The sequence below is a fragment of the Anabrus simplex genome, chromosome 1 (genome assembly GCF_040414725.1).
Source record: "Anabrus simplex isolate iqAnaSimp1 chromosome 1, ASM4041472v1, whole genome shotgun sequence".
In the NCBI taxonomy this organism is placed as follows: domain Eukaryota; kingdom Metazoa; phylum Arthropoda; class Insecta; order Orthoptera; family Tettigoniidae; genus Anabrus; species Anabrus simplex.
This window is the reverse complement of record NC_090265.1, coordinates 887,624,814-887,648,801: the sequence shown is the minus strand read 5'-3', so window position 1 is coordinate 887,648,801 and position 23,988 is coordinate 887,624,814. Positions and strand designations below refer to the sequence as shown.

The window sequence follows — 23,988 nt, the reverse complement described above, 5'->3', positions numbered from 1 at the left end:
GAATAAATGAAAACCTACAACCCTGTTTTCCAGCCATTGACCGGGTCAGGAATGGAATGAATGAAGCAGATATAGGCTGTTAGTACGATAAGGTCGCCACTCACAAAGTGATTTTTATTAATGACTGATAGATGCTATGAAATGAGAATGGAGAGTGTTGCTGGAATGAAATATGACAGGGAAAACCGGAGTACCCAGAGAAAAACCTGTCCCACCTCCGCTTGGTCCAGCACAAATCTCGCATGGAGCGACCGGGATTTGAACCACGGTATCCAGCGGTGAGAGGCCGACGCGCTGCCGTCTGAGCCACGGAGGCTTCTTAGAGACTAAATACTATGGGATTTTTTTTTTTTTGTTGAAAAAATTCACATTAAAAGACAATCCCATTTTGGCATAAAGGCTCAAATGCAATGCCCATTCATACCGCTTACAAACTCGCACATCGTCTGCCCATTACCTGTAGTTTGCTGTCGGACCAAATACTTGAATGAATGGATAAGTTGGCAACTATTGATTTACCTTAAGATATCTCTTCGGAGTTTTTGTACTTCTTCCTTCAAAAAATTCACTGTGATATGCTTGTTCCCCTTCTGTTATTGTGTCAGGGTCCAGTTCTACTTCTCCAGTGGGAACTGGCAGATGAATGATCTTCTCAGGCTGCTTCATCTCATTCTCATCACTGTCATCACTTGCCGTACTCTGTAGCTTTGTTGATTGTTCATTTATAACACCCACAGTACTTTCCTCTATCTCTATTTCTTCATCAGAATCCAGACAATTTTCCTTTGAAATTCTTACCTATGGCATACACAAAAGAAATTCAAACATTAGAAGTTCAATGTTTCATCCAGTTAGATATAGGTGAATAAAATATACCCATGTGTAACTCTTCATCAAACAAGTAAAATTACAATACAGTCAAGCACTACAATAATGAAGTAATGTACATTATTAATAACAATGAAATCTGGAAGAAAATACTGGAAATATATATTTTACCTTCCATAATTATCACATAACTTTCTACAATAAAAATTATTATTTAGGACAGTAGGTTTTGGATATTTTCGATGATGATATGTTAAGGAGTTCTTGACTGAAACCAATTTAGCAAACATCTATAAGAATATGAGCCACAATTAGCACACTCCTTTTATCATTACCAAAGGGTCACTTAACCTCTTATAACAAGAACATACCAAGGATGTATTAAAACCTTTAAACCGGGAGAATAAGAAGAAAAGGGGAAGGAGTTCTGGTCCATGTACGAAGATGTCACATTAAAAAAATAATGACTAAGGCAGAAAAATATAAGACAATCACAAATCTATGTCTGGTGATACACAGCATTTAAAGTTTAGAGAGTCTATATAACAGCCTTTTCTTTTAGTGTTTTTGTTAAGACTGAATTCTTTAAGTGCAAATACACTTTTGAAAACATGCGTGATGTATATATTTTATATTAGAGCCATAAGCACCGTACCTTATAATCCTGAATACTACCCACCACCGAATAAGAACCACACCCTAAATCTGAGACGGCAAAATACGGAAAAAAATAAAAAAATAAAATAACTAACATACCTATTTAATTTTCTTCAAATATACCACAAATATAAATTCAAACAGCTCACAATTAATAAAATCATCACAAAAATCGTAAATAAAATCGCTCCAATACTCAGATCATTGACAATTCACTGTCGTCATCTGACGTTTCACCATAGGAACTTTCATCGCTGGCATCTTTCCACAAATAGTCATCCTCACTACCATCCACTGAATTTGAAAATCCACATTTCTTAAAGCTTTTGGACACTAGATCGTTGGGAATGCGTGCCCGTGTGGTCTTGATTCAGCTGCATATTAGTCCCGCTTCAGGCCTCTTCACTCGTCCGGTTGGTGTTAACGCGAGATCACCATCAGATATCCATTCGGTTTACAACTGTTTCATTGCAGTTTTGAAAGGCCGGTTCACGCACACATCCAACGGCTGTAGAATAGAAGTGAGTCTTCCGGGAATCATCGCAAGATCGGTTTTTACTTTTGGTATCACATTTTTTATGGTGTCAGTTGTATGTCCTCGGTAACTGTCCAACACAAGCATCTTTCGTTTTTGTAACAAAGCTCCCGGGTGACGTCTCCAGACGCACTTCACCCAGTCCTCAACTAACACACTGTCCATCCAGCCAGGCTCATGTGTTCTAACAATAACACAGGACGGCAAGTTTTCCTTTTCAGAACCACATATGGAGGGAGTTTGGTTCCCTCCACTAATACGCACAACATTAGCGTGCATCGTTGCTTTTTGTCACCACCTGTTCTGATAGTTACAATTTTAGAACCCTTCGTATCCACTGTATTTTCCAATGGCATTTCAAAATAGACAGGTGTCTGGTCAGCATTCCCAATTTGCGACAGCAAATAAGAATTTAGCTTCCTCAAATGAATAATGTGACGCTGAAAGACCATTAATTTTTCTTCATACGCCCCAGGGAGACGTTGTGAACCAGACTTACGTCTCCGAATGCACAATCCCTTTCTCCGACAAAAGTTTTGGATCCATCCACGGCTTGCAGTAAAACCCTGTGTTTTGAGTTCTTTTGAGATCTCTAATGCTTTCAATTGACACATCCTAACTCACATTTTCCTATCACAAATTTGTGGAGTCGTTCTTCAATTTCCAGAAACAATGCGAACGCTCTGCGATTGGCGTTACTTTTTAGAAGTTTTTCCCTCTTCTTCTGCCAATTACGAATACACGATTCATCAATATCATACTTTCTGTGCCAACGGCACGATTTCCGTATATTTCAGCTTCGCTTACACCTTAACTTTCTCACGCACAGTAAATGACCGCAGACGCTGTTTTGAATCCATCACTTACTATTGAGACAGCACTTTTGACGTGACAGATACGGAACTCGAATGTGAGCAAGTTAGACTTCCGTAACCAACAGTCTCGACGCTCGCAAGTACGATATCTTGAACATCCGCAGCAGTGGCTTTTATATTTACTGCATATTTACCCATATTCTTTGATTTACCGTATTTCATTACCTTACATTTCGCGTTTACATGCCACTGTAACCGTATTGAGAAAAATCGATCTTGTTTTCTAGAACTCAGACCTGAATGCCTGTTTACATGTAGTATATTGAGTACGGTAAAACCGTATTCAAATCTATTTCAATACTCCATGTAAACATAGTAAATATTTACGAGAATGAACGGCTTGAATACGACCCACACCCAAGATTTAGAACCAATATTTAGGAGAAAAAAGTGCGGGTGGTATTCGGGATTATATGGTATTGATCCGACTGCAGTACCAGAGGCTACATCTAGTACTACCGAATTAATTTCCCTTCAGTGCACGAGTTTGAAGACCTTGTTTTAGGGGTTATAAGACAGATATAAATATTTCAAATTTGGAAATGATAAATTATTTCATGATCAGGAAGTCCGACATTGATGGTGTTCCAGTGTCAAATATAGGCCATTCTGTGATTCAGACTTCCCCATTGCACACAGTGTTATGGCTGCTTCCCTACTTCTAAAACTTCTTGCTTTCGGAGTTATTTCAAAGGTGCCGGTGCCACTCGATGAAAATATCGAAGGTACAGCATTCTCCTTAAGTCATCATCTCCCTGCCCAGGGAGTGGCGCCCCTGCCTATGTGAGTCCCAGAGCACACTGACCCGGTATGTATTATCTGGTAAGGGTCCCAGCTCAGGGTTACGAGTGAAGACCTCAACAGCAGTGAAGGCGGAGATGAAGATCATTGGTACGGCAGAACTGGCAGATGAGGCACCCTTGCTTTTTGGGATAGTAATAAAAAGCCTGTTTAAAATCCAGGTGCGTCTGAGTGGTATCCACCGGCTTCCTGGTCTGCGTCTGTCACCTTGTAGGTGCGGCGGCAATACCAAGCTCCAGGAACTAACAATCCCTGGTTCTAAGCACCCAGCACTGCTGGATTTCCTATTACAAGCCAAACATGATTCATGAGCGTACTAACAACATTACCCCAGGTGGTATCCAATCCACCCGTCACATTGAGACGGCAACCAGGCTTTCGGATTCTGGGGAGCCTGGACAACCACGAAAACATGGGAGAGAGTCGGAGCTCTCTGGTAAACTATCCCACAAAACCCCCACATATATTGGTACATTCAATATCAACACTTTGATACAACCAGGAAAATTACTAAATTTAGTCACAGAACTTGATCGGCAAAAAAATTCTTATCCTTGCCCTGCAGGAAACTCGATTTACTTATGATGCCACCTTAGATTATGGAAATTACCGTATATTCAAAAGCAAAACAGACCAAAAGATTCTAAATAGGACCCCTTTATTTGGCATGAGCTTCGTAGTACATAAAAGTATACTGAACTCGATCCAAGAAGTTAATTCCATCAGCAATCGCCTAATGACCATGAGGATTCAGTGTGCCAACAAAAAATATACATTAATAAATGCACACGCCCCTACAAATATAGACAACAAGAAGAATCTCCAAAACGTGGACAAATTTTGGAACAGACTTGAAAAAGTGATGACAAAAATTCCAAAGGATGACGTCAAAATCCTCTTAGGCGATTTCAATGCACAAATCGGCCGAGAAAAGGAACACAGGAAAACTGTCGGACTCTACCCGGCGCACAAATTTACGAACAAAAACGGCTCAAGGCTCATTGAACTATGTCAACAGTGCAACCTTAAAATCATGTCCACATCCCTCAGGAAGCATCCCAAGAAACAAAAAACCTGGAGGTCCCCCATTGAATCCATTGGAGAATTTCAGATTGATCATGTAGCTATCTCGTATCAGCTACAGAAAGAGGTACATGATGTACAAGTGAGAAGAGGAGCAAACATCGACTCTGATCACTATCTCACAAGAGTTAAAGTAAAATTTACTCCAAGAAAATACCACCCCAAGAAAATCCAACAACAGAAATTTGACATAAAACAGATTCCTGTTACGGATCTAAAAGAAGCATGGGAAAATCAACCAGAGAAAACATGGGAAGAATTCCACACCAAAATCATACAGAAGGCACGAGAAATGGTACCCTTAAAAAGGAATGCAAAACACCCCTGGTGGAACTCAACATGCAACCAAGCCCTAGAGATAAGAAAATCTGCGTTTCAGAAATACAACAGTAGAAAATCCCAGAAAACTCAACGAGAATTTTATGAGACCAGAAAACAAGTATCCAAAACCATCAGGAAAGAGAAAAGAAAGCACCTGAAAGAACAACTGGAGTCAATTGAAGAAAACTTTAGAAACCACAACACAAGGGATTTCTACACAACATTCACAGAAAAAGTCCGAGGATACATTCCACAGAACTTATGTTTTAGGAAACAAGATGGAAAATTGGCGCTTATTAATAAAGAAAACTGCCAAGAACTTGCACGGTACTTCTCAGAACTTCTTAACTGCCCCGAACCCACTGAAAGATTTCTTGAAGAAGCATCCAGTTTCACTCACCCAGAATCACCTCCACCAAACCAGGAAGAAATTCAGAGCTACGTTAAACGACTAAAGAACAACAGAACCTCAGGAAGAGACGGGATTGTTGCAGAATTCCTTAAGAATCTTGGTCCAAATTCACTCAAGGAACTTACAGAAATCATACAGAAAATCTGGAAAAATGAAAAACTCCCAGAAGACTGGAAATGTGCCTTGATTCACCCGCTTCACAAAAAAGGAGACAAAACTGATGTGAACAACTATAGGGAATCTCCCTCCTTGAAGTTGGCTACAAAATTTTCTCAGCATGCCTGTTGAAAAGAATACAAGAACAACTAGAGCATAAAATTGGTGAATATCAAGCTGGGTTCCGCCCTCACAGATCATGCAGTGAACAGATCTTCAACCTCAAAACCGCTCTAAAATTCAGGGCCTTCAGAAACCTTCCAATCATCTGTACCTTCATAGATTTCAAAAAGGCTTATGATTCAATTGATCGTCAATGTTCAGCATCCTGAAAGAACAGGGACTAGACTCCAAAACGCTAAACTTGACCAAACAGACCCTCACTGACACGAAGTCAAGAGTGAAATTCATGGGAGAAATCTCAGACGAATTCCTGATAAAAACTGGTGTCCGGCAAGGAGATGGACTATCACCCCTCCTCTTCAACCTCGTACTAGATAAGGTGATGAGGGAATGGGAAAACGAACTGAAAGCACAAAATAGCTGGAACCCAGTAAACATCGGGACATGAAAAAACAAGCTTGAAATTCCATGCTTAGCCTTCGCGGATGACCTGGCCCTTTTGTCCACCGATGAAGTCACAGCAATAAAGCAAGTTGAAATTCTCCAAGAATGTGCCAGAAAGGTCGGACTTCATATCTCCTTCCAGAAAACTGAATTTTTCTGTGCAAAACTAGACATCCATAGTCTCAATACAAAATACGGACAAATCAACAGAGTCCCTCACTTCAAATACCTGGGCGAAATCCTCGAACCAACCGGACAAGAGAAAATAGCCCAAAACAACCGTGTCCAAAAACTCAGAAGAGCTTATGGGAGAACAAGAGAAATCTACAACAAAAAATGTATGTCTCTCCACATTAAGATTAAACATTACAATACTGTAATCAAACCGGAGGCTTTATATGCAGGGGAAACTCTAACGCTTCATAGAAAGGGCGAACTGGAGAATATCCTAAAAGAAGAGCGAAAAATCATGAGGAAAATTTTAGGACCAAGACACACGGGAGAAGGGTACCGCCTCCAAACCCGGAAATCCACAGAAAAATTATCTAATATTGCGGCAGACCTCAGGAAAAAAAGGCTGAAATTTTATGGACATGTTAAGAGGCTTCCAGAAACTAGACTAACCCACCAAGTTCTTGAAAGAGTTGACAAACTGAAGAATTTTCCTTGGATACAACAAACAAAAGCGGACATGAAGAACACACAAATTCTCTGTGAAGACATTTTGAATCGAAATATATATAGAAAGAAAATTGACAATTGGGAAGTTACTCCAGAGAATGAAGTACCAAAAAGAGCAGGTACCAAGTGGATGGAAGAAAGGAAAAGGATCTTTAGTCAACAGATGAAAGCATCCTGGATCTTCCGCAAACAAAATCATAAATAAAGCTTCGTGTGTTCCGAAAGGGACCATTCACGCATAATAATAATAATAATAATAATAATAATAATAATAATAATAATAATAATAATAATAATAATAATAATAATAATAATAATAAATAATGTTATTGTAGATATGATAAGGGCTTTTGGGCTTATGACATGTCAAGAAAACAAGGTGAAACCCTTTACATTTCACACAGAAAATTGCTCCCCGTCTTCATAAGAAAATCTTAACTGTTCATGAGGAAGACTTCTACAATAATGAGTGTTTGAATTTAAGAATGCATTACCATTGGAACTGTAGTGGTATGCTCGTTTGTCACTAGGTGGCTCGCTGTATGCTGGCACAGCGCTCCAAGCGGGAGCTGATGACAACATTAAGCTCCAATTAAGATAATCAGGCACACTCTGTGTGTGTGTGTGTGTGCGTGTGTGTGTGTGTGCGCGCGCGCGTGCGTGTTTTTTTTTTTGTAACCGTACATATGTACGATCCCCAAGTTTTTAGGTTAGGAAATTTTCGTATATAGTTTGTAATGTTAAAAACATGTAATTTTGTTTATTTACCATGTAAAAACGTAATATTATAAGAAGAATGTATAGTTAGGGAACATTGCATATGTTCATCATTATATTTTGTATAAATTTCCGTTTGGGTAAGAGTCTGTAAATATGGCCTAGCCGTAAGGATTGTGCAACCGGGAAAACAGCGACTATATCGGGAAGGACGGTTGAGGTCAGTTGTGTGTGTTGCAACTAAGTGGCTTTGAAACACGGGGTACGGCAGGTTGTATCGGTTGAAGAATTGGAGTGAATCAATGTGGACATACATGAGTGGACGGTCTATGTCACATCATTTACTCGATAGCCAAAGTGAGGGCTTTGTTTTGAGCGAGGTTTGGGTTGACAGACTGACGCGGGAAGAAGTGCCTGTGTGAGCGTTGCTACCAGTAAACTTTTGAGGACGCGATAACCACGTGTAGCAAGCATATATAAGTGGGCACGCGTGTGCAGCGAGTCATTCTGATTCTCATTCTGTTTCTGACTCTGATGCTGATACTGTGTGTTTCTCATTTGTACTGGTCTGCTGGAGCGACGTATTTGCGCAGTTTGCTATACGATCTGTTATTGTTCGTGAGTATCTGTTACGGAGTGAACATGGTATAATCTCAACGACTTACCGGCTTTGCAGTGGACTTTCTGAAAAAGAAAGTGTTTGTTTGGAACTTGTCACCCGAGTATGCAGCTTCAGTTGATGAAGAATTTTGCTGTTTGCTTGCCTCCGGACATGTAACGCTTTCTGTCCAGCCAGCAATTGGAAAGAATTCAAGACGTCGACGAAGAAGTGTAAATAAGGTTAGGGATGCTCGTCTTAAGGTTGCATCCATATGTAGAGAAATAGTCGTCGTACTTTTCTCTACCAGATTAGGATTCACGGTAACAGTGGAGTGCGAAGGGGCTCTTACCTGGAGGTATGTTAAAAGTATAATGATGTTCTATTTTTTATTGGTGATTTTAATGATGTGTAATTTGCCTTTGTAGACGGCAAACGAGTAAATCTCGTGAAGAGATGATTTTGTTGGGTAGTATTGTGTATATTAGCTCTATGTAAACGGCCAGCACTAAGTGGGTTGCATTAGTGTTGATTTTGTTGGTGTTTGTCACATATTAGTTCTTATTCGATGTTCTATTTTTATTGGTGATTTTAATGATGTGTAATTTGCCTTTGTAGACAGCAAACGAATAAATCTCGTGAAGAGATGATTTTGTTGGGTAGTATTGTGTATATTTGCTCTGTAAACAGCAAGCACTAAGTGGGTTGCATAAGTGTTTATTTTTGTTGGTGTTTGTCACATATTAGTTCTTATTCTGGGAGTAAAGTCATAGAATCAAACTTAAAGTGAGTCTTTAGTCAGTGGAGTGAGGCTGAACCTGGCATGTTACCCAAATTTAATTTCAGGGGTTATATAGCAACAGGTAAGGTTATAAAGTAAGTCTGGAGCCTCGTCAGCCTGATGACCGTCGCCTTGGGAGAGGGAGTGGCTCGTTGCTCTACATAATTAAATATTCCTGCAATTGTTTGGCAGGTGGCGCCCATTATCCTTGTTATTTACACTTATTTGAGTCAACGTTTATCTGTTCAGTATTTCAACATCTGCAGTAGTTACAGTGTGTGTGTGTGCGTGTGTGTGTGTGTGAGAGAGAGAGAGAGAAGTAACATAGAGAACATAGACAAATCAGAAACGAATGTGGTAAAAGAAATAAACTAATAAAATAAAATTTAAGTACAGTTGGGTAGTTCGGGTTTTCAGTATTAAAATACATTGTCAACAATGCTCTATATATGTAGCCAGTTGTTTTCATTTAATTTCACCTAAACTTTCAAAAAAAAAGATTCTTAACATCTAAAAATGATATTTCAATAAGGATGTACGGAAACACTACCGACAGATGTCTTACGAGTAGTACGCGGTATGGAAAATTCTAAATTCCCATGGAGGGAATTAGATATTTTTCACCAATAGAGCATGTCAAAAATGTCAAAAACATATCAGATGTAAGGCTTTTCAGGCGTTTGCTCTATTAAGCTCTAGTAAGCAGTATGTGTTTCTCAATCATCATTTGTTCCTCTATGTTTTTAATGGAAGTTGCCTAGTTAATTGATGAAGAGGAAGTTTTAACATACACTCAACTCTCAATTAACCGGGATAATGTAGGGTTAAGGCTTCCCGGATAAGTGAAATCGCGGTTAACCCACAAAAAGTTAACAATAGACCAGGTGTACTGAAGGTAGTTACAATGATAATAAATGATACTACTGTGTTGTTTTTTATTAACTTACCCAATAGATTGCAGTAAAAGTAGCACTTAGCGCAATTAATAAATGGAAAAATAAACAGTACTTTTCGTTGAAACTAATAAGGCAAAGAAAAATATTCAGACTATCTAACTTCACTGTTACTGAAAATAATCAGTCATAGATTCCTGCTTTTGTACTGAGGAACACTTTGTCTTTACTTAGCTTCTCAAGTTTCTCAAAACAAGTTTTTCGGTGATAAGAGCATCATCCTGGCAATATTATCCCAACCCTTTTTAATTCTGTATTACTTTAACTCCGAACACTCGTGCATTTTTAGTGTTTTTGATATCGCGGTTAAGCAGCAATGCAGCTGATCCGATTACGGTAAATCAAGAGTTGAGTGTATCGCAAAGACTGAAAAGAAAACTAGAAAACTGTGATGCCTGACTATTGCAATGTTCCTATGTTCCAAAATCAAGGTCAGTCATATTCATACCATCAATTTCCTAATCAGGAACTCTTCCGTAAAAAGGTTCACATGCGCTTCGTAGACAGGACGCAAGAAATAAGTATAACTTGTAATATCAAGGTCTGCTCGAAGCATTTTTCAGTTGAAGATTTTGTCATTACTGAAACGGTTCAATAAGCTAATTAATTATAATTCAGGAATAATTTTATAAGTTAGTGACATTCGATTAGTTAATATGACCTAGTTCAACAATTTTAGCAGGGCGGAGTAGCTCAGACGGTAGAGTGCTGGCCTTCTGAGCCCAACTTGGCAGGTTCGATCCTGGTTCAGTCTGGTGGTATTTGAAGGTGCTCAAATACACCAGCCTCATGTCAGCATGTACTGGCATGTAATATTTTGGTAAGATGAAATTTTTGTCATTTTGAAATTATCATGGAACGATTATGCTGAGTCAATCCCTATAACTTACACTATGTTTATACATCAGAAATGCTAAGACTTGAAATAATTCAGCATTAGCTGATTTTTTATTTGATGTTTGGTTCCCAAGTGAACTGTCCCTCCTCTTAAATCCCTGGCACAGGAAGTTCGTTCCCACTTGAGTTATTCCCTTCCCTTCTCAAGCTCCACTTCCTGGCATCAAGCTTCCAATGGTACTGTGCAACTGGTCAGTTCTTCTGAGGATTTGTAGTGAACAGTCCATAGACACGCATCCTAACACTCAAACTAGGCTGCAAGTGAAAACTCTTTTAAAAAAATTAATGGAAGCCATTGTTTTGACACTGTGGTATAAGTAAAACAGTATTCATTCCTAAATTTCTCCTTATACTCACAAACTATCCTTCTGAGTTCAAACACCTACATTATTAAGTCACAGTCTGCTTTCCAACGACAATAAACAAGTCTCAGGGACGAACACTTAAAACTGCAGTCACTGAATTCTGCCCCCACTATGTTCTATGATATTTTTCATGTTTGTGGAACAGACGAGCAACAACATAACAGTAAGTGGTACAGGACTCATCCATTCAAGAAGAGCATGTTTCTAGTCAGCATACAATATTCTCTAGCAAAACCTGAACATGCATTCTTCCTTAGAATTATTTTTATTTTTCAATTTGCTTTATGTAGCACCAACACAGATAGGTCTTATGACGACAGTGGGATAGGAAAGGGCTAGGAGAGGGAAGGAAGTGACCGTGGTCTTAATTAAAGTACAGACCGAGCATTTGCCTGATGTAAAAATGAGAAACCACTGAAAACCTCCTTCAAGGGACTTCTCGTTATAGGGTTCATGACAGCTCCAGTTAAAATTAGTGAACCTTTTCAACAGATGAAGATTATGTTCTCAAACTTAAGTGATATGATTTGTCAGTTTAAAAATTACAATAATTTTTTTTTGCTAGTTGTTTTACGTCGCACCGACACAGATAGGTCTTACGGCGACGATGGGACAGGAACGGGCTAGGAGTGGGAAGGAAGCGGCCGTGGCCGTAATTAAGGTACAGCCCCAGCATTTGCCTGGTGTGAAAATGGGAAACCACGGAAAACCATTTTCAGGGCTGCCGACAGTGGGGTTCGAACCTACTATCTCCCGAATACTGGATACTGGCCGCACTTAAGCGACTGCAGCTATCGAACTTGGTTACAATAAATTTGAAAGACAGGTACTTCGACTCAGAAAAAAAAATGATTAATAAATAAATAAATAAATAAATAAATTGGCAGCATGGAAATCTTCTGAATTCATTGTCACAGTTCTCTTATGGAATTATAGGGCCTACAACTATTGCCATTGGATAGAGGAATTACTGATGAACTATCAAAATTGCTGAAGAATTGTGTGACAGGATATCCTGCTACGATAATGGAGTAGACTGTACAGCCAGGGACTCAATGCCAAGAATTGGGCAGTGGAAAATAACCTGACACCGTAAGAGAGCGAACGGCTCACGGCAGACGAGTTCCTTTAGGAGGGTGAAGGTCCCTCAGTGGAGGAAATGCCACTGGAATCTTTAAAGTAGAGTCACTTTTCCAGTAAAGTGTCTACCAATAGGCATGGCATAGGACAGCAGCTATGGCAAACTTGAAAACAGTCATGAGCGGCAACCACGTAATGGTTAAACCAGCTATGATACTGAGAATCAGAAGGACGGGGGAATCCACTGCATTATCAATCCCATGGGAGTCATGCGTGATGTTTTTAAGCAATCCAGATGACAACCGGCACCACCTGATTCCAGGTTAAGGAGTGTGAAATTGGATACCGACTACATTGCAGTGCATAATCAGGCTGCAGTTGGAAACAAAGCTACTGGTTCAAGCACTAGGATTTTATAGCTGAGATAAATTTTGACTCTGGGTATATGGAATGTACAAGGTACGCAAACACAGACTGGAAAACTGGCTATAATCAAAATGAAATTAGTGAGGTATAAAACAGAAATAGCAGGCCTTATAGAAACAGACTGGTTATGACGAGGATACTTCAAAACTCAGAATGATAATTATAACTTCTTTTCTGGAAGGAGCCAACAGCAGTTTATTTATTTATTTATTTATTAATGTCTTTCTGTACATGACGGGGCTCGGGCTATGAAGCTTGCTATTATGCCAAACCACAAACCACTGCATAAACATAATGTACTGATCATTATAACTATTTAAAATTAAAAATAAGTTTAACCCATTAACGCCTAGCGTTACCATATGGTAACACATGTAATACATTATTAAAGCTGTTACTGTACTTTCAACAGTTGTGCTGGCGGATTGGTACCACTGCTTATCGCTCTATAAGGGAACCGCGCTTACGACAATGTAGCGCTCATTGACGTGTTTGTTACAATAATAGCATACAGACAGTTCAAAAATTGCTATCGCTGAATGTGCAGCAAAAATGGACATCCGCTTCGAGTAAGTGCATTTTTATAAGCTTATAATTATTACATGGATTATTTTTTGGTGTTATACTTATTTGTATAGTGTAATATACATTCTATGACCATAACAAATGATTTTACTCAAAACATGTGGAAGTTATGGCTTCCGAATTTCAAGTTTACCATATGGTAACGCTAGGCGTTTATACTCAGTAAAACGTATATTTTGCTTTATTGTTTTAGGAGCGGGTTTTCACTTGCTGAAGCACTGGACATCATTTACAATGATGATATTGACGGTGATGTGTTTATTGAACCACCAATACCAAATATAGACACAGATGAGGATTCTGGAAATGAGGATGAAGGTGGATTAGCTGACAACCTGACGTCTCGTTAATTACTGGCTAACGCTGAAATAAAGTTATCCAACGAAGGAGCTGGACGACCAGCAGTTTCACGGACCTCTCTTAGCGGCCGCATATCAGATTCTGTAAGACTTGATAAAACTGACCACCTTGTCCAGCACACAGAAGGAAAGAAGAGGAAAAGGTGCGCTAATGAAAACTGTAAATCCAGTGTGAGGACAATGTGCTTGAAGTGTGGAGTGGGATTGTGCATCGACTGTTTTGTTCCTTTTCATACTGGCTAGACCGTGTGGTTTTACAAACACAGAAAGAAGTGATGTGTGTAATATATCAAATGTGAAGTTCTAATTGTTATTTATTTTTAGTAGTATTACATTTAATAATAATCATAATATAGAATAGTAGCCTGCCGATGATTCAGAGTGTAAATTTTTAATCAAAGTGATATCCAATATAAGTAGGTAGTAGAAGCGCCTAGCGTTGCCATATGGTAACGGCAAATATTTTCAAAACTGAGTGATGAATAACATTAAACATTTCTTTTTCAGTGTGTTTGTGTTACTTAAGAGTCATAATAATGTAAAAAACAAATAAAAATTTAGAAAAAAATAATTCAGGCGTTAATGGGTTAATATAAGTTAAAATTAACGTGAAATGTAATTTAAGTAAAATGTAAAGTATCATAAAACTTTTTTTAAACATTTTAAAATGAATTTATAGTATTTACTATTATTAAAACTATACCTCGAATATGCGAGCTCAGGCGAGTCCCGTACGTACTCTGTAAGCGGCGGCTCCGTCCATCGTCGACAGCGGGAGTGTCGCAGTCCGCGTCTCCTTCGATGCAGACGTTCGGCATTGGGTACCTATCTCTCTCGCTCAGTGGAGCGGGCATAACACGAGGGGACCCATCGCGGCTTCGGCCCGGCAGACAGGTTTTAAATGAACGCAACGCCCATGCTCGAAACACTTCTTAGCTCTGTGACGAGAAACCCATGAAAATGATTGCTTCTCCTCCACTCACCGTGGAGATAACGATCGAAAAATGAAAAAAACAACCCTGAACGGTGGATCACTCAGCTCGTGGGTCGATGAAGAACGCAGCAAATTGCCCGTCGACATGTGAACTGCAGGATACATGAACATCGACATTTCGAATGCACACTGCGGTCCATGGATTCCGTTCCCGGACCACGCCTGGCTGAGGGTTAGTTGCAAAAACTGAACGCGACATTGCGTTCGAAGGGTGGGAGCGTCGCGGTTTGTGCGGCCACGGCCGCCGCCAAGTCTGCTGAAAAGACCTTCACCCCGGTGGAGCTGGACCGGTCGACACCACTGCTGAGAGTGTGTGAGACAGGAGGATTGGTCCGCGCAGCGTCTTTGTGTCTGCTGGCGCCGGTTCGCCGCCCTTGCCCCACAACCAAGCTCGAAAGTTTGTGCTGTGTGTGCAGCGACTGAACATTTTGTGTGACACGCACAAACCAAACACGACCTCAGAGCAGGCGAGACTACCCGCTGAATTTAAGCATATTATTAAGCGGAGGAAAAGAAATTAACAAGGATTCCCTTAGTAGCGGCGAGCAAACAGGGAAGAGCCCAGCACCAAATCTCGCAGATTCACCCCGCCGAGAAATGTGGTGTTTGGGAGGGTCCACTTATCCCGGGAACATGCGGCGAGTTCAAGTCCTTCTTGAACGGAGTCATGCTCCACAGAGGGTGCCAGGCCCGTAGAGACCGCTGCGGGTTCTGGGAGGATCTCTCCTTAGAGTCGGGTTGCTTGAGAGTGCAGCCCTAAGTGGGTGGTAAACTCCATCTAAGGCTAAATATGACCAAGAGACCGATAATGAACAAATACCGTGAGGGAAAGTTGAAAAGAACTTTGAAGAGAGAGTTCAAGAGTACGTGAAATCGTTCGGGGGTAAACGTGAGAAACCCGAAAATACCTCAACCGGTGAGATTCAAGCCTTATCCACGTCTTTTCCCCTGCTTTGGCGAGATGGGTCCGTCCCCCTGCACGGAGCAATCCGGCGTCAGGGTGGTAACGAGTTTCTACTCGGCCGGGTAGTGGTGTGGAGGTCGGTGGGCCGCACTTTTCCCCTCATTGGACGTCGCGACCTGTTGAGTGTCGGTCTAAGGCCTGGGTGTGTAGCCTGTTCGTCCGCGTCGCAAAGTGTGTTCGTCGGACAGAGCCCCGGTGTTCCGGCTGATGGCCCGACAGTATGTGTGCGCGGAGTTGATACGCCGCCCTTCGAGGCAGGCATCCGGCCCCTGACAAGCGAGGGTGCGTGGCATGGACGATGGACCTCCGGCCCCGCTCAGCTGTTGGTTTGGGCATGCCTCGGACAGAAGAATCCTGTAGACTCCCGTCAGCAGTGCAAAAGCTTCGGGTAATTTCACGACCCATCTTGAAACACGGACCAAGGAGTCTAATATGTGCGTGAGTCGTTGGGTTGACACTAAACCTAATGGCGCAATGAAAGTGAAGGTCCAACTATACCTCGAATATTATCAATTATAATATTACTAGTCTTACATTTTTTTCATCATCTGACTTAGTCTAATATTTGAGGGAGCTTCTTAGAGTAAATTATTCTGAATGTAGGTAAAATTTCCAGCACATTCCTCTGAATAGCTTTAGGTTGCTTATGTCTCTAATTTCAGTCGGGAGAGAATTCCAGGAATGTATGGTCCCCAGTACAAATGAGTTGTTATACATACTACTGTGTTGAGTGGGGATGGACAGCAAAGATCGTATTGATGACCTTGAGGGTGTTCTACCTGAGGGAGAGAGGTAGCTGAAATCTATTCTCAGGTAATCTAGTTTACCTTCGCAGATTTTGTGCAGAAGAGAAACAGCATGGTACTTACGTCTATCACATAATCTTAACCAAGACAGCTGATGTGGGAATGGAGCAGGACATTTAGAATTAATCTAATGCAGGCATTATGCGTCCATTGAAGTTTAGAACCAAGTGAACAACTTATGTTATTACAGACTATGTCACCATAATCAAATACTGGTAGTATTAGTCCTTGAACGAACAATTTTCTGTATTTGACAGGTAGAAACACCCTCGGTTTGTACGGTGACTGTAATGAACCAAATACACGTTGACAAATTTTTGTTACGTGCTCTGACCAACTTAAATACTTATTTAAAATTATTCCAAGGTTCTTAACAGAGTCTTTCGGTGTTATAAGTGTTTCACTGATCTTGATAACCGGTATATTGATACTTTCTAACTTAGCATGGGCTTTTCTAGATCCTATTATGATGGCTTGCGAATTTAATGGGTTTATCTTCAGGCAGTGGCTACTAGTCCATTCGTTAATGTTAAATAGGTCTTGGTTTAATTTCATGATTGCTTCTTGTAAGTCATTCGGCTTGGTATGAATATAAGTTTGGATGTCGTCTGCGTATAAGTTATATTTGCAATTCATCAGTTGTTCTGATAGGTCATTCATGTATAGGGAAAACAGAAGCGGTGATAACACCCCACCCTGTGTTACCCCCATCTCAGTATTTAGCCATCTAGACATCTTGTCTCCCACTGACACACACTGTTTACGTCCACTGAGATAGGAACGTTCCCAGCATAATACATTATTAGAAAATTTCATCATTTCTAATTTGGCTAGTAAAATGTCTTTGTCTACGCAGTAAAATGCCTTTGTAAGGTCGAGAAGAATTAGAACTGTCATTTGTCCATTATCCATTCCTAGCTGAATGTCGTTAGTTACTTTTACTAATGCTGTGTTGGTACTGTAATTCGATCTAAACCCTGATTGATATCTGTCGAGTAAGTTATGATGTAAGAGATAGTCTGTCATTTGTTTGTGTACTAGTTTTTCCAGTACTTTTCCTAGTACAGGGAGGATACTAACAGGGCGGTAATCGTCAAGGGTTATAGGGGTAGGCCTACTATTTTTCGGCAAGGGTCTGATGATGACATTTTCCCAGTTCTCAGGAGAGATTCCCATCATAAGAGAGGTGTTAATAACGTGTGTCATTGTAGGAAGAATGATGTCTAGAATTTTTCTTAAAAGGGACAGGTTTATTCCATCGTGTCCAGTAGACCCTGATTTTATGTCATTGAGGGCGCTCTTTACATCACCTGGAGTCACATGAGAGAAGTAGAATGTTTCTCCACCATGCTTTCTCTTTGAAGATATTCTGTCAGTAGTGGCTCTCTTGGTATTTCCGTTCGTCTGGACGTTTCTTTAGCTAAAATAATCATTCAGATTGTCAAAGGTACATTACATACATTACAGTTACAATCCTTTGTCTTTGTTTTATTTAGACCCATATTGCAGAGAGTTTTCCATACAACAGCAGAGTTATGTGTATTTAAAACTTTGCACGAGTAGCATATTTTAGCATTTCTTATCATCTGCATTGTTTTATTTCGGAGTCTTTTATATTTCTCAAAATTGTCCTGTGCTGGATGTTTCACATAGTAATTATAGGCTGCATCTCTGTCTTCATTTGAACACGAATTTCTTGATTGAGCCAAGGGTTAGAGGGTCACTTTACTCCAGCAGTACGTAATGGGGCATGTCTGTCGTATAAAGTTAAGAGAAGTTTGTTAAAATGAGATACTTTGTTGTCAATGTCCTTTATATACTGAACTGGGTGCCATGGTGTGCTCAGAGAGTCTTCAACGAGGGCTTCTTCGTTCAAATTTTTGAAATCTCTCTATGTGATTATCTTAGGCTTGTATTTTGGACACTTCAAAGAGTATGCAGAGTAAATCATATAATGGCGGGAAAGGCCTCGAACAGGCATCTGTCCATGTGACAATATATGGTCTTCATTGTTGACAACGATTAGGTCAAGGAGTGTGTGCGAGGTTGCAACATGGTGTGTGGGTTGTAAGGGCAGAACTGTCATATTAATGGATTCAAACATGCATATTAGTCGCCTAGTTCCAGTAGTTTCATTTTTCAGGTCAGTGTTAAAATCTCCCATTAAAATCATATGTTCATACCTGGATATTAAATCCTGTAGGGCTTCCTCTAGATCCGTTGTGTTTCCAGTCTTCGGTGGGCGATACACTACACCGAGTAAACACTTCGTACCATGAATTTCAATTTCTACGAACAAGAACTCCGATCTGTGAGAGTATTCACATGGCAATTTAAATACACTGAAGAAAATGGAAATTGCAACACACGGAAGGAGTGGTGCAACATTGCTGCAATTGAACATGCAGGACGAGTGTTCGGTTGTGCTTCGATGATTACACTTTCAGGTCCCTCTGACCACAAGTTTGAACAACAATCAATACAGGATGTGCCCACCACAAGCTGCAATACATTGATGAATTCATCGAGGCATGCAGTCAATAAGGCCCTGGATCGCTTCCTGAGGAATTGTGGCCCATGCTTGCTGCACTACACGGGTCAGTTGTTCCAGAGTTGTGGGTGGCTGAGGACGGTTGGCCAGTTGTCGATCCATCATGTCCCACACATGCTCAATAGGACTGAGGTCCAGGGATCTGGTGGGCCATTCTAAGGTTGTGATGTCGTGGAGAGCTTCTCTAGAGATGCATGCAGTGTGAATCTGGGCATTGTCCTGCTGAAACATCCCATTAGCAATGTTCGCCATCATAGGGACAACCACTGGAATGAGTACCCTATCAACGTACTGTCGAGCAGTCATAGTGCCCTCAACAAGCACTAATTGTGATTTCACATTAAAGCCAATATCTCCCCAGACCATAATGCTTGGTGTTGCCCTGTGTGCCTCTCAACAATAGATCTGGGCGGCCCCTCTCCCCGGTACGTCGGCGCACACGATTCCAGCGATTACTGCGGGCAAGACAAAAGCGTGATTCATCACTAAAGACGACCCTATGCCATTCGTTGACCTACGTCGACCTTTCTCGACACCAGGCCTGCCTTACACGTCGCTGTTGAGGGGTCAGTGGAACACCTTCTGCAGGGACACGGGCTCGTAAGCCAGCTGCACGCAGGCGATTACCAACTGTTTGTTATGTAACGTGGGGTGCCACAGCTGCTTGAATTTGCGCTGCTGTTGCATGGGGTTCCATCCGGGCCATCCGAATGATGCGGCAATCCTCTCTCGCAGTTGTCTGTCACGCTGGGCCTGTGCCAGGTCTACAAGTGTGGGTACCTTCATTTGACCACTGCTGCCATACACGTTGTACCGTAGATGCCTGTCGGCCAACACGTGCAGCGACAGACCTTAGCGATAATCCAGCCTCACACAGCTCAATTATCTGAGTCCTCTCAAACGGCGACAGTTGTTGATAGCGTGCTCTTCTCTGTCTTTTAAAGTTAAAAGTTTCATTGTTCCGTATTGAAGAATATTACAGTTAAAATTGTTATAATTGATAAAGAGATTCAACCTATTCAATACAAAAGAATAAGAAATGTAGTGAATTATATTCCCATTTAATAATTTAATTTATTTATTTATTTATTTACATATTTTACGCCCACATTGGAGCACTGAAATCAATACATTTGAGTTAATTTCTTCTTCTTCTTCTCCCAGAACTTTTTCATCCTCTCCGACCTGGAAGCCCTTTGTGTGTCCGATATAGTATATTGTTTCCGTTCAACTGCTTTTAGTTTGAGACTTATGCTTTTGTTCTTCAAAATCCTCTTCTCTTTTCTGTCTTTGATTTGTTGCCGAGTTATACCCAATTCTTCCAAATCGTCCTGAACTTCTCTGAACCAATTATTATTGATTTTATTCTTCAAAAAGTAATCGAATAGTTGTTTCAATATCCTGGTGTCTGCTAATCTTGATATGTGACAGAAAAAGGAAATTCTTCTTTTACGCATTGTAGATATTATTGATTCACATTCACGATAGACAATGTTGTTAGGCAACAATCTCCACTGTCCATCAACTTGGTGTTTTTTATTAATAATTGTTCTAAGAATTCTTCTCTCAGTTTTCTGTAATTTGTCTGTTGTAGATTTTACATTTAATTTGAATAAAGTTTCACTAGCATAGGTTGCCTCTGGTTTAACTATGGAATTATAATGTTTCAGCTTAGCGTTTATCGAAAGAGATTTTTTTTTATAGGTTGGCCAGGTAAGTCTTTGTGCTTGTTTAAATTTAGTTGTTCTGTGTTCTATTGCTTCTTTTTCATTTGTGTTCCATGTTATTATTTCCCCAAGATATTTGAATTTCTGAACAATTTTAATCTCTTTATTACTGTTCAGCTGAATAACTGGTAAATCAACTTTAAAAGTTGGCATCATTTCTGTTTTTTCAAATGAAATTTGTAATCCCATTTTTTTAGCTATAATTTCTAGTTGTTCAATTTGAAATTTAGCCTCTTCTATTGTATTTGCAAGTAATGCTAAATCGTCCGCAAAAGCAAGGCAGTTGAGTTTAATATTTCTACCGATCTTGATAGTTGGTTGGCATTTCTTGTTCCATTCACGCATAACCTTCTCCAATGCACAATTAAATAACAATGGTGAAAGTCCGTCTCCTTGTCGAAGTCCAGTTCTTATAGTGAATGATTCTGATAATTCACCTCTAAATTTAACTTTTGCCTTCGTATTTTTAAAAGTCATATTAATGAGGTTAACAAGTTTTTGATGTAAGCCAAATTCTTTAAGGCTTTTTAATAATGAGTCACGATGAATACTGTCGTATGCTTTTTTAAAATCTACAAACGTGATGACCAGACCCTTACTTCGAACTCTTTGGTGCTTCATTATCCATTTTAAACTAATGATTTGATCTGGACAGCTTCTACCTGGTCGAAATCCTCCCTGATATTCTCCAAGTTCTTGGTCGAGTTGTTCTTGGATTCTTGTGTATATAATCTTGGATAAAATCTTGTATGTAATATCAAGTAAGGATATCCCCCGATAATTATTTGGATCGGAGCGATCACCTTTCTTGTGCAGCGGGTGGATTATCGCTGTATTCCATTCCTCAGGAAGCTTCTCCGTGTTCCAAATATCAATGATGTATTTATGTAGGTTTTGAATAGTCTGATCATTAGCATTCTTCCATATTTCTGCTACTATTTGATTCTCTCCTGCTGCTTTGTAGTTTTTAAGTGCATTAATTGCCGTTTTCACTTCATTGTAAACTGGTGGTATAATCTTTTGTAATGGAGTTTTATTTTTTGGGTTAGGATCAAATTCTAAATGTTCCACAGGATCCTCACAATTAAGTAACTCTTTAAAGTATTCTGCAAGAATGTTAGCATTATCCTGATTATTGTGTGCCATTTTACCATTTTTATTTCTTAACATAAGTGTGGGAGGGGTAAATTTAGATTGATATTGCTTGAATGTTTTGTAATAGTCTCTTGTTTTATGCTGATTGAATGTTTCTTCTATAGTGCTAAGCATTTCCTTTTGATAATTCCTTTTAATTGTCCTAATTTCTTTAGCTGTTTGTCTTCTGGCATTAATTAGTTCTTCTCGAGATTTTTCCGTTTTCCTCTGTTGATCATTTATCCATGCCTTGTGTCTTGCTTGAATTGCTTTGTCACATTCCTCGTTCCACCACGCATGTTTCTCCTTTTGATTGGGGCAATTTCTTCAGCTATGGTTTTAAGTTTGTTGATCATTGTCTCTAATTTGTCATTTAAAGGTGTTTTGGATCTCTCTAAATATATTTTATTATTTATTAAGTAACTGGGATCATAATTTCTCCTTGCTTTGAGATGATTATGTTTGTGTTTCCTTTTTGGTGTTAACTTGATTTTTATTTTTGAGATATAATGATCCGAGTCAATGTCTACCCCACGGAGGACTCTGACATTATAAATTTCTTTATGATAATCTTTATCCATGGCAACATGATCAATCTGAAACTCTCCCAATTTTACGTTAGGGCATTTCCATGTCATAAGTTTATGTGGTCGCCTCATGAATCTGGTGGTTTCCAAAACGAGTCTATGATCTGCACAAAGTTCAATTAATCTTTGGCCATTTTTGTTCGTTAATTTATGAGCTGGCCATTTTCCTACAACTGTGCGATACTTCTTTTCTCTGCCTATTTTAGCATTGAAATCTCCAAGTAAGATTTTTATATGCTCATCAGGGATCTTCGCTAATATGTAATCAAGTTCCTCCCAAAAGTTTTCAACTCCTTCTTTATCTTTATTGTTTTTGTCATTTGTTGGTGCATGGACATTTATTAAAGTATAAGTTTTATTCCCTACTTTAATTGTTAGAAGTGCCATCCTCGAAGATTTTGAAGAAAATTCTTCAATTGAGTCTATTATGCTACTATGAACAAGAAAACCTACACCAAATTGAGGGACATTCTTCATTACTCTTTCTCCTGGAGGTCCTTTGTAGAGACGATAACCTCCTGATTCAATTGGGTCCTGGTCTGTGTTCCTAAGTTCTTGTAAAGCCATTATTAAAATCCTATGTTGGTCCATCACATCAGTTAAATGTTTCAACTTGCCCACCTTACTTAGTGAATTAATGTTTAATGTTGCAAAGTATGAAAATTTTCCTGATTTGTTGAACTTAAGTCTCTTCTTACATTGTTGGGTTAGTCCACTGTCTGTCAGCTGTCTGTCGATTGTCTGTTGGGCTTCCAGGCGCTCCGATTCGCCTAGGTCTTCTACTTGACACCCCACCGATTCCGAGTGGTGTCTTTGTGCAGATCCTTGTTGTTGTTTGTCCACACCGGTGGATTTATTCATTAGAAGACTCATCATCATTGATTGTCTGATCTTTCGATCGAAACATTTCTGACCAAGGTCAGGCTTTACAATTCCAGATGTGATCTGGAAAGGTGATTAATGAAGTATGAATTGGTGATGAATGAAGTGCTACAAGTTCATCCTAGTTGTTCAGGACTGGGAGTAGGCATTTCCTCCATACTCCGCATATGTTATGGTTTTCCCGCCAATACTCGGGTAGCTGATTGCAGTGGTTTCCCACTGGGCGATGGGGTCGCCACATCCCTACGCCAAATTTAATTTAATTTAATAATTATTAAAAATTATTAAATGGGAATGTAATTCACTACATTTCTTATTCTTTTGTATTGAATAGGTTGAAACTTTTTATCAATTATTTCAATTTTAACTCTTCTCTGTCGTCGAGGCATGTTTGACAGGGAACATTTCTCTGCACAGACTGCAAGTCAACTACGCTACACCAGAGTCCGTATACTGGAGTTGATTCCTCCGCGACCAATCACGTGGGGAGACCTGTAGCAACAATTCAATGGGTCTGAAACTTTGATCGTTTACACATCTACATGGCATCGTTCCATATCTTGAAAATCAACACAAACGACCAATGCCTTCATGGTGTTGCAATTTCCATTTTCTTAAGTGTATTACCATGTATTTCAAATCATCACGTATTAATATTCCGCCTCC

The 23,988-nt window shown here is 39.8% G+C and overlaps 1 protein-coding gene and 1 non-coding gene across 2 annotated transcripts in view; one reads left to right on the top strand and one right to left on the bottom strand.

The window, feature by feature from the left end:
* LOC136857693 (histone H2A deubiquitinase MYSM1) overlaps positions 1 to 23,988 on the bottom strand; it is a 165,922-nt gene that overhangs the window by 60,608 nt on the left and 81,326 nt on the right. Inside the window, exon 5 of the mRNA XM_067136545.2 lies at positions 520 to 798. Coding sequence (XP_066992646.2) covers positions 520 to 798 — 279 coding nt within the window. The remainder of the gene's footprint in view (positions 1 to 519; positions 799 to 23,988) is intronic.
* LOC136858929 (5.8S ribosomal RNA) lies at positions 14,693 to 14,847 on the top strand. The gene has a single exon (XR_011017644.1). It is a non-coding gene; the product is annotated as a 5.8S ribosomal RNA (ribosomal RNA).